Source organism: Theobroma umbraticum, unplaced genomic scaffold, assembly GCF_002168275.2.
Source record: "Theobroma umbraticum cultivar Fairchild unplaced genomic scaffold, ASM216827v3 scaffold_4.1, whole genome shotgun sequence".
Taxonomy (NCBI): domain Eukaryota; kingdom Viridiplantae; phylum Streptophyta; class Magnoliopsida; order Malvales; family Malvaceae; genus Theobroma; species Theobroma umbraticum.
The window spans coordinates 9440216-9451755 of NW_018397258.1; the positions used below are offsets into that span (position 1 = coordinate 9440216).

Consider the following 11540-nt stretch of genomic DNA (forward strand, 5'->3'; position numbering starts at 1 on the left):
TCCTACTTCCCTAAATAGTTTATGCATGTTGAATGTTGAAGCCTAGACTATCATATTTTCAGGCCCATCTCTGCCAGCCAACGAAGTTGATAACAGTCACACATCGCATTTATTAGGGCAATGGTGACTTGATGCGATCGGAATTTGGATGCTGCTTTACCTTAGCATCAGAATTTAACCAAACACACCCACGCCAGTTTTTGTGGTTTGGCCTTATCATTACTTGTGCTTCTCAAAACTGGAACTCTTGGAACCTAACAATTAGTTGACTTCTGAAAACGTTATGGAGTTGAAAGAGACTACACCGCTTAATCCTTTGAAATGTTGAAAATAGCTTCAGAGTCTTGAATGGAAGGGCAACTGACGCACCTCGGCTTCTTTTGTATCGTATTATTTCTAAGTGACTGTGTAACATATCTGAGATGGAATACATTTTCCTTCCTTTGATAAGTATATCTTTTTTATTAAAAATATGAAATCATGACATGATGTGAGACTTCTCTTATGAGGTATCAAGATTGAAATAAGTTCGTATGTTTATTGTATAATTAGATGAACTAGAAAACGAATAAATAAAAAATGAGATGAGTCTTGATTTATAGAAAACAAAGATAGACGAAAGAGGTTGTAGATTTTAATTTTTTTTAATCTAATGTGTGTAAAATTTAAAATATATTATTTTACCATTACTAAACAAATCAAATGACTTGATTTAGGGTAGTGGTAAGAAATCTAAATTAAATTTTGTAGGTTTCGTTCAATCTCTTCTAGGTCCAAATTTTGAAATTGATTTTTTTTTCTTTCCAAATCAAATAACAATTTATTTTGAAATTTTTTTTCTTTTTTTTTTAGCCACCAACTAAGTATAATAAATTTTTTAACTTGTAAAAATTTGAAATCCCTTTCTCCTCTCCAAACCAAATAACTTTTTTTTTTTGAATTCGCAAGTAATGTTTCTTTACATCCTAAATCATAATTCAATTTTAATTTTAAATTTACTTCATTAGTAATATTTGAATTTATAAAGATATTGTAATTTAATTATTGTTTTGTGTTTTTAATTGACACGGATTTAGTAATCGATATATTTTGAAATTATTTTATTTTTTCATTTTTTTTAGCCTCCAAATAAGTATACTAAACTTTTTAACTTGTACAAATTTGAAATCTCTCTCCTCTACAAATCAAATAAAAATTCTTTTTTTTAATTCACAGATAATGTTTCTTTACTTCCTAAATCTCAATTCAATTTTAATTTTTACACTTGCTTTATATTAGTAATAGTTGAATTTATAAAGATATTGTAGTTCAATTATTATTATATATGTTTAATTGACATGAATTTAGTAATTGATGAATTTGAAAGTATGAAAGCACATTAAGCATAGCTTACGATATTTAATGTGAAAATCTAATGTTAATTTTTTCTTTTGTTTTATGTCTATTTATATTGGTGAATTTGAAATTTTATATTTAAATTGTTAATAAAATTTTATGTTATAATTTAATTTTATTTCAATAATAATTAATTTTTTTACTCCGAAACGAATCATTGAGTAGATCCATGACTTTATATGATTACTTTGTAACCACTGTTCATACAAAATCCTAGATCTGCCACCAATAGTAAGAGTATTCTTCAAGCTAATAAACATGTGTTAAGTTAAAAATATGAGTTCTCTATCAAATGATATATATATATATATATATATATATATAGAAAAGGATAATGTTTTATTTGGTCTTCATTCATTCTTATCTCTTTTTATTTTGCCCCAAGACACTCTTCATCCACATCTTAGTAAGCATATGAGCAGTCCTTGAATAAAAATTGAGACTCCAATTTTGGAAGTTCTAATCAACAGGCAAAAATAAAGATGGGATTTAAGGGTGAAATCACATTGTACCAAAAGAAAGTAAGCACAGGACCCTGCTACTGGGAAACAAAACTAGATACGAGACAAATCTCGTGTCCGTTGGTCTCTCTTAATAAACTACAAACACTACAACAACTGCTTTAGATCGGAGCCCGGGAGTTGAACTCGTGAAAGGGACTTGGGTTTTTACATATGAGAAGGCACACAGAGAGAGGTCCCCTCATTTTATCTTGTTTTAATTTCCCTACCCATGTGCTCCAAATACTAAATCATACAACACAATTTTCCCTTTTTACATATTATCCAAATAATTTTTTAAATTATTTAAAAAAATTAAATAAATTTTTATTCTTTTGTTTTGTTGTGTTCAATCAAATTTCATTTTAGTTCAAACAAAGTTTTAATTGATTAACTATTGTACAGTCAAATATCACTTATAGACAAACTATAAAAAATGATACGTTGATATAACATGATAACATGATTATATAATATTTTTATTGTTAATATCAATATCATATCCACATTATATGAATATAAAATAATAATAACATTTTGGGCCAGAAGTACAAAAAACATTAAACAACTATAAACGGTCCTTCTTTTTTTTTAAACCTTCCCAGAGTAACCATAAATATCCTCGAATAGATCAACAAAGGATTAAGTTAAACTAAGATTTTACAACTTAAGAGAATTTCCTATCCTATGAGCAAAATTATTTGTAGAAAGATAAAAGCTTTCACCTGGACAAAAGACAAAAGGGGCGGAAACATCCCGTGAGAACTTTCCCAGAAAGTTGATGTGCAATTTCCTAAACCAACTGCTCCCAGCCAAAACCAGTGGATTGGCATATTCTAAGCTGCAAAATAGATGTTGTGACCTGGGAACCAAAAGGACAAGAAGGACCACCACATATACAATACTAACACATAGAGATATGAGCAAATTTAACATATTTAAAATAATCAACTGTATATTATAGGTTGAGAAATAGTACATCCAGTCTGACAAATGATTTTAAACGACCATGAGACCAAACAACAGACTTCTCATTTGTACAAAACTGTCAGTACCACCACATTCCATTGGGATAATCCTTCCATAGATACAAAGCAATATAATGAACATGGATCTTGAAGACCTATATACATCACAACTTTCTCCACAAAAGCAAAGAATAAAAAGGCTAGTGTGCAATGATATGTACTTGATCAGTTTGAAATACAGGATAGATTGCCGCCCATTCTTTATGATCACTGTTCTACTTGGACTTCATACTCCCAGATGCGTTCTGGTTTAGTAAATTATATTTATCAGCACTGTTGTATCTATCACCACTGTTCAGTCCGTACTGCAATACCAAATGCAATAGCATGATTTAGGAAAAGAATAACTAATATTTTTATGGAAAGATACAAGTAGAAATATAACTCAGCATTAATGAAAAGAATATCTTAAAACTTGTTTTGTTGACACGAATGGGTTTGAACAATAGAAATGCTCAGTGTTCTAGTGCATCGATGTTCTCCTTTACAATCTTTACAATTAAGAGTATCCTAATTCTTGACAAAACCGAGCTATAGATGTAAAGGGAATGGGAATCATTGATAATTGTCACAACTGAGCTAAAGACACAGAGCAGTAAACATAAGTATCAATAATAATAAGGCAAAAGCTTGTAAGGCAACAAAATGAAAATATTTAGTTTTCAGTCATTTGTGAGTCAGGATCAATCAATCAAGTCAGCCTTGTCAGAAGCATATCTGAAAGAATAATCACATTGACAGTTTATTTCTGACTGAGATTTCACATTGTGAGGCTGGTCAAATGGCACCAAGTTAGATCATTAATTTGTTTCAGATTAGACCCAATTCTCCAATAGATTTGTGCACAACAACTAATCACATAGCATGTAATAAGATCCACTAGACTGAAATCCTACTTCAAGGAACCATTTCCACAAATGCAATTATCCTTCAAGCGAGACTTTGATGATGCATATAGTCAGTCACTTGTAAGAGTGGATCTCAATGAGGTCAATGTTTTTGTGATGCTGGGTTAAAAAGCGATGAGTTGGACCATTAATTTGTCATACAATCACCAAAACATTGACATAGTATGGCAGTAATAAGATCCACTGTGCTATAAACCAACTTTAAGGAACCATATCCACAGGCCCCAGTCATGATTCAATCTAGAATGAGATGCTGCATAGTGGATTTCACATCATATAGAATAAACTAATAAAACAGAGAAAGAGTGAACTAGTTCAATATAACTAGCACGCCAGCCATCATTTTATGCTATAGATAAGTTATTAGCAATTAGAATGAGGGTACCTTTTCTCTTATTCGTGAGCCCCAGATGTCAGAGTGAGTTCCCTTGCCATCATTTTTGGCTGAGGTAGATGTGTGGCTAGACTGAGATTTTAGGAGTGGCTCCCAAGTTCTACCTCTAATATTTTCATAATCATCTTCATTGTCAACGTCTCTTCTCCCGCTAGAAACCATTGCCCGCAAAATTATTGCCACTAGCAAAGATAATGCCTAAAAGAATGCAGGAAATAAGTATCCTAGATTAAAGAAATCAGCAGACTTACTGAACATTTGAAAAAAACATATATATGAAAAAAAAAAAGAAAAAAGAAAAAGGAAAAAGGAAAAAAGAGCTCTTATCTTCTATTTCTCAAGTCCCCAGGAGATATGATTTTCATAACTACAAAACTTTATTAACAAATGAGGTTGTGATAATGTTAAGAATGTTCTCTTAGATTTTGAACAAACTCCAGATGGATAGTCTGTTCCATGTTGGCATTGGTCATCTGGACTTCCTAAACCCAGGCAAACTTTTACCTTCTCCTAATTCAAGAAGTTGTCACCTAACCATGTATTTTCAGTTCAGAACGGTTGGATTCATCTCAACAGCTAAAGAGATTTTATCTCAAGTGGACCTCTGCCAATTTAAGTTCAAACAGAATTTGATCTCCAAAAATAATAAAGGCTCTCCTCTTTAAACATATATCCTTCTCCACTCATAAATTTACAATTCATCCTGATTTGTGGTTCTGTGCAAGATAATTGGTTTTGATGCATCATCAGTTCATCATTTTCATTTCTTTCCTCCATGGAGTATGGACAGTAGATATCTCCATGTTGTCCCACAATGCAAAATGGTTATGATCAAGTAACACTAGTCTTCAAACAGAGCATCCTGTTTTCAAGCCCATAAAAAGCTGATTGCCTTGTATCGTGGAGTTGTGATATTTCGAGTCTACTGCAATTAATGTAAGATAGTATAGGAATTCTGACGACTTGCACATTCATCTGGAGTTTCCAATGGACAGAACTATCAATATCTTATTTCTGTGGACTGAGGCTACATCATTTTGGCTTCAACGACTAAGTGTTTTGGACAATCATTTGCCAAACATAAAAAAATCCTGAACATGCACGTCTGCTTATCTTTAGTCTTTGGTTAGCCATGTTATATCCCTTTAGCAATTTAGGCTTCATTAACAGGCCCTAGAAAACCATACAATCCCAAATTTCTATTCCACAAAAATGTTCCCATCTTTCCCTTTAAGCTCTCCAAATGTGTCAGATCATTCCAAGTCTCCTTTCCACCAAAGTGTTCCTGCAGGCTGATTTTTCCAATTCAGCCAATGTTTGGTCATTAAACCTATATATATCAACTTTAGTTGCTTCAAGAAACCTAGTTCCCCTTTCAACCACAGCTATAAACTCTATATCTTTAATTTGGGCCATCTACCAACTTGAGTAGACTGGTTCTATTAACCTGCCCTTCATCCCAAAGAAGTACATAATACATCAGTGAGAATTTCAACAAAAAATCAGTATAGACCAGCTTAGTTTGCCTCTACCTAATCTATTTACAGGACAGGTCATAAAGTGGTAACTAACATGAAGGATGGGAAGCAGTTACTAAAAAGCCCAAGATTTATAACATTAATCATATACAATGCATTACCTATAATTGTTCATCCTCACCCATAACTTGGCTATCAACTCTGTTCTTTTCTTATGTCTATTGGAAGCACACCATAAATTATGCACTTACAATCTCCCTTGTAATAAACCATCACAAACTGTATACACAGCAAACCTATCTTTTTTACCATGGTTTAAGATGGAGCAATATATTAACAGAAAGAAGAAGCTCTGCAGTTCAGAATTGCCCAAAGAATTCTTCCCCGTTGTCATAATCCAAATCTCTTATAAATGAAAGGCGAAAGTACATGCCTAAAATGGATCCTTATATTTTTAAGGAAAGATCTTTTTTGTTTCATGTCAATTTTAACAAGAAAATATTAAAGAAAAAATGAATTATAACGACCAAAATAACAAACTTGGTATATTGTAAGCTACAATCAAGTTGTGGTTAAGCAAAGGTGGTATCTTCTTATCATCCCATATATAATCACCTGTAACTTTATCACCTCAACAAGGAACAATAGACCTAGGATTTTATTGGGTTGAATAATTAATTTGCCATGCTACTAGTACCATGCTGCAAAAACATTGCCATAATTTTGGAACATGCATAATTTTAGCTTTCATATAATCTTTCCCACAAATACATGGTAAGATTTGAACCAAAAATGTATTTCAACCCCAGCCCCTACCAGTTCAACTGACAATGTCAATATAACACCAGGGTAACTAAATTATGATATTATATTGTTTCTGAGACATGCGTCAGAGATCTACCCTTCCATCCAATCAATCATTGAGCAGAAGCCCAAGGGTTATGTAACCAAGGCACAGTTCAGTGCTGGCACTAGAAAGTGCAATGGTAAAATACAAAATTGAATTTTTTTTTCCCACATTTGAGATACTCCAAAACCTTTTCAGAAGATCATTGCATATTCCCATTATGATGGAATTCATAAATCCTTATGACCATAAATGAATAGATCTTCATCTAATGAAATGTCACAAATCACAAAGTATGTGCTCATTTAGTTACTGCATTTCTTTCTGTGAAACAAAAACAATCAATTAATTTAGTAAGTTATAAAATGCTTGAAATCGTGGGCTAAATGATGCAGGAGCATTCCAAAACTTATTTAAATTAGTTGTCTTCATATGTTCTGTTGTTTTACTGTTTTTTACTTAAGTAATCAGTGTTTTTATTTTAGTAAGTGGTCATTTGATTAGCATGTGATCTTTTAAGAGTATGAATGGCTAGGATTGGATTGCTTTTTTGTGTATTCTTGGGCTACGATTAAAAGCTGCTGTAACCCTAATATAATAGTCTTTTAGACACATTAAGCAGCCGTATTACTTTGGATTATTTTCTGTCAGAGGTTCTACAACTCTAAACCCTAGTTATCTTGTTTTTACTTCGATTTTACATAAATTTTAGCCTTTGTTCTGGTGTTCTTTTTATTGCTTTTACTTCCGCACTACATCAAAGTGGTATCAAAGCAAAGAGATCCTAAAGCTAAACCAGGGTTTTCGCATATGAACCATGACTGATTGAGGTACAGGACACGGAAGAGGAAATCAGGCCCAGCAAACAGAATTGGCAGAGTTGAACATATGATTGAGGGTTGTGCAAACTTTACAGTGACAAGAACCAATGGGAGCGCATATGGAGAATCCAAAATGCAACCACAGCCCTTTGGATTTACTGGAAGGTGGTCTTTAGAATGAAACTGGATATAGAGAGGTTAAAACCCTTTTCATAATGCTGGATCACCAAACCTTGCTGTCCTTATTGAATTGTAAGAGTGGTTGTTACATGCTCTAGACTTGAATGTGTAAAGGTTGATGACTTCCAAGGGAACAATGCAGTAACTTACAGAGTACAAAGCAGTTCCGTTACTGGTACTTTTTAGACAGAATGTGAAGAAGGCAAGAGGAGGAATTACAATCAATATATGATGATTATATGAAGATGAGGAATTATAGCCAGTTTATGATGATTATGAAAGACAATGAGGAAGTTGATGTTTATCTAATTCAAGAAGAGTCAGCAACAATGGAGAAATTTGAATTAAAGAGTAAAGATAGCAGAATTGTTTATGCTTTAGTTAGCAAATTTGTGCAAGATGACTTGAAGGGTGAATTACCAAGCATCCTTATGAAGTTCAACAGTTGTTAGAAGAGTTTGAAGAGCTGAGTGATAAGGAATTGCCTGTTCTAACACCAATGAGTAGTGACCAACATGCTATTGATTTGGTTCTAGGCGTTTCATTATTAACTATGCGGGTTTGTAGAATGCCTCCATTGCAGCAAGCTGAGATGCAAAAACAGGTTGAGGAGTTGCTCACCAAGAATTTGGTACCGGAGAGGAACAGAGCCCACAAGACACCAGATGGGTTTTATGAATGGTTAGTGATGCTATTTGGTCTCTCTAATGGTTTAAGTACATTCATTCAAGTTATGACTACGTTACTAAAGCTTTTCTTGAACTTGTTGATGGATGTTTGGTTTATAATATATCTATGGAAGAACACTTAAGCCACCTTCGGCAAGTTTTAGAAGGTCTTCATATAGAGAAACTCTTTATAACTTGAACTGCTCTTTTGTGTGCTATGAGGTTGAGTTTTTGAAATCTATAGTCTCGCCAAATGGATTGAACCCAGATTCAAAGAAAGTGTGCACCATGAGAGAATGGACAACACCTAAATCAGTCAAAGAAAGTCAAAGGTTTCATGATTTACCCCTGTTTTATAGGTTTCATAAGGAAGTTCAATTGTTTTTTGAGCCCGATCACTAAATGCTTGAAAAGGGACAGCTTTGAGTGCCCAGCTTCTGCACAAAGGGCTATTCAGCAGATAGAGATTTTGATGACGGTGGCAATGATTCTTGTACTACCAGATTTTGAGAAGTTATTTCTTGGGGAGGATGATGCATCACTTGCTGAAATTAGATGTGTTCTTAGTCAAGAAGGAAGGCCAGTCAATAGAAATTGTAGTGAGCAATAAGAACTTAAAATCAATGTTCAAGTGATCCTTATTTCAACTTAAGTATGGTAGAGTTGAGTAAACCAGCTAGTGAGAGTACTTAGATCATAGAACACAGACTGAAAAGGACTGACCTAGAAATCTATGCTAATCTTTGTAACTAATGAGGAAGACCTTTTGTCAACCTGAGGAAATTAATGCAGGATATTCTATAACTTATTTAAATTAAGTGTCTTAATATGTTCTTTTATTTTTTACTGTTTTACTTTGGTAATTAGTGTTTTTATTTTTATCAAGTGGTTATATGATTAGTATGTAATCTTATAATGAGTTTGAATGGTTAGGATTAGATTGGGTTTAGGTGTATCCATGGGTTAGGACTAATAGCTGCTATAACCTTAGTATAAATAGTCGTTTAGACACATTAGAAAATCATACTATATTGGAATATTTTTCTGTTAAAGGTTCTACTACCCTAAACCCTAGTTATTTTATTCCTACTTCAATTTTACATCAAATTGTGCCTTTGTTCTGGTTTTCTTTCACTGTTTTGGTTTTCTTTTTTTTTTTGTTTCTACTTCTGCACTACATCACTAAACATACCTGAACTATGACGACACTGATGCCAACCCATTTACATATATCAATGTTGTCCTCAATGAAGGATCGAAGGCTATCAAGTTCTCCAGTTTCATCAAATGGAATATCCTGTCATAAAACACAGTCTTTAGTAATAAATAATCATATGCACAAGATCAAAGCCATAGCATCTCTTGACAAACACAATGCACCAAGAAAAGATATACCTTCTCCCAGTGACGATCAATTGCAATAAATGCCACCAAAGCAGCTTCTATCAAAATGAGAACAATTTTGAGAAGAGTATACTGGCAGTTTGATCAAGTTAAGGAAGAACATGTAATAGAATGCATTCCATTGTATTATTGGTAGGGCAGAAACAACTCTAACACTTTAATGCTTGTTATAGAGCTTTATAAATCACCAAGTAATTAGTTTTAGAGAGAGTTACCAGTGAATACATAGAAGATGAAAAACTTAATTTTGTGCTTAAAGTTTTGATCATATCTTAAGCACTTTGTCTTCTCCTGCTACTGCCACTTCTAGGTAGACAGAGCATAAGTAAAGCTAATGAACTTAAAACTTCAATATAAAAAAAACCATTATCTGCAATTTGCAAATTTTATTAAAAAAAAAAATCATGCTAGTCTCTAGGTATACATGTTCAGAAGAGCTGCAGCAACATCTCTAAGCCAACTTCATTTGAAAAGAATATAAGACGTTATCTATATTGGATACAAAACACAGGCAGCAGCCATTAACGGATTCTGCTGCTATGCAACCAATGAAAGTAATGCAACATAGCACAATGCCCGCTCCCATAAAGGAGTAGATGAACCTGCAGCAAAGAAGAAAAGCACCAAATTAACATTTGTCTGAGTATTCCCAATCCCAAACATTCAACCACAAAAGCCAACAAAAGCAAACGTTGTACCACCAATCATATCAAATAAGGAATTGAAAGAGACATGACCCAAGTGGCAAGCAGACACAACCAAGTTTTGAACTGTCATAGCAGTGAAATAGAACATCTAATACTACAATAAAAAAAATGGAAAACCCTTACTGTTTATACTTGTTCCATAAAGAAAAAAGGGGCCCAAAACAGGGCACTCATCATTCTATATGTTCTGTCTTAAAAGGTAAGACTTCGAAGTACATGATTCAAGATTTAAGGTTATAAACTTCAAAGTGACCTTATTTTCAATTACTAAAGCCGGTCTTATCAAACTCCTTCTCAAACTTTTAAAGCTTCGCCCTTTCGTTTTGTTGCTAAATTATCGCTATTAGCATTTAATGCAGCGTCTACTTCAAAATCCCTTTAAATAATTGAATTACAAAAATTAAAAAAGATTAAAATAGAGTAAGTACCAGGGAGCAGGTAGCTTAACGGAGCTCAAGTCAAACCCGGCGCTATTATCCAACCCGGATGCCAAACCGACAACGAAATCATCGAAAACCCTAGCTGCTTGAGCTCCGATCTCCGGTCTCGTATTGAAGTGGACCGAAAGAAAAGACTCCGGCGACGGAGCTATAGGCGGCGGATAAATGGGGACGTGATGTTTCCACTGATCCAGCATCCATATCGAATAGAGTATGATCGATACTCCTACGAAAGCTTGGAGAAAATTCAAGAATTTTAGAACAAATGCAAACGAAACGTGGCAGCAATTGGGCCTCATTCCCTAAGATTTCAATCGATTTCGATTTCCTCTTTCGTTTATGAGAATTGAAAACCCCTAATTTTTGGATGATTTTGAAAGAGGGCTGAGATCGAAGCTGCGGTTTCGGATTTGATTATTTTGGCGTTTTGCTTGTAAAAGCTTTCTGTCTTTTTCTGCTTTTTTTTTTCTGGTGTTTTACAAGTCCAGATGAAATGGCGGGGAAGTACTCCGAAGATATTTTGTATAAGTGAATTTCTTTTGGTTATGTTTTTTTTTTTTTTGGTAGTTTAGTAAATTACCTCTTTATTAATGCTTTATTTTAATTTATTTTGAATTTATCACAATATACTTTATACATTGCAGGACACAAGAGCTTTACTATTATTTCACTATTTGAATTTCTATTTACTTAATAATGCGACATGAATTTTATACTAATTTATCTTAATTATATAAAAAAAGTAAGAAACTTAACAACTTCAATCTCAG

General features: G+C 33.4%; 1 protein-coding gene across 1 annotated transcript; it reads right to left on the reverse strand.

Moving 5' to 3' along the window:
* Positions 1–2832: 2832 nt before the first annotated feature.
* Positions 2833–11266, reverse strand: LOC110413490 (tetraspanin-18-like). Its single transcript, XM_021424321.2, has 6 exons — positions 10759–11266; positions 10126–10225; positions 9615–9695; positions 9412–9516; positions 4217–4423; positions 2833–3228 (listed from the first exon to the last, which is right to left on the reverse strand). Exons 1-6 carry the CDS (start codon positions 11067–11069, stop codon positions 3139–3141), a joined length of 894 nt encoding a protein of 297 aa, XP_021279996.1. The 5' UTR covers positions 11070–11266; the 3' UTR covers positions 2833–3138.
* Positions 11267–11540: the final 274 nt, after the last annotated feature.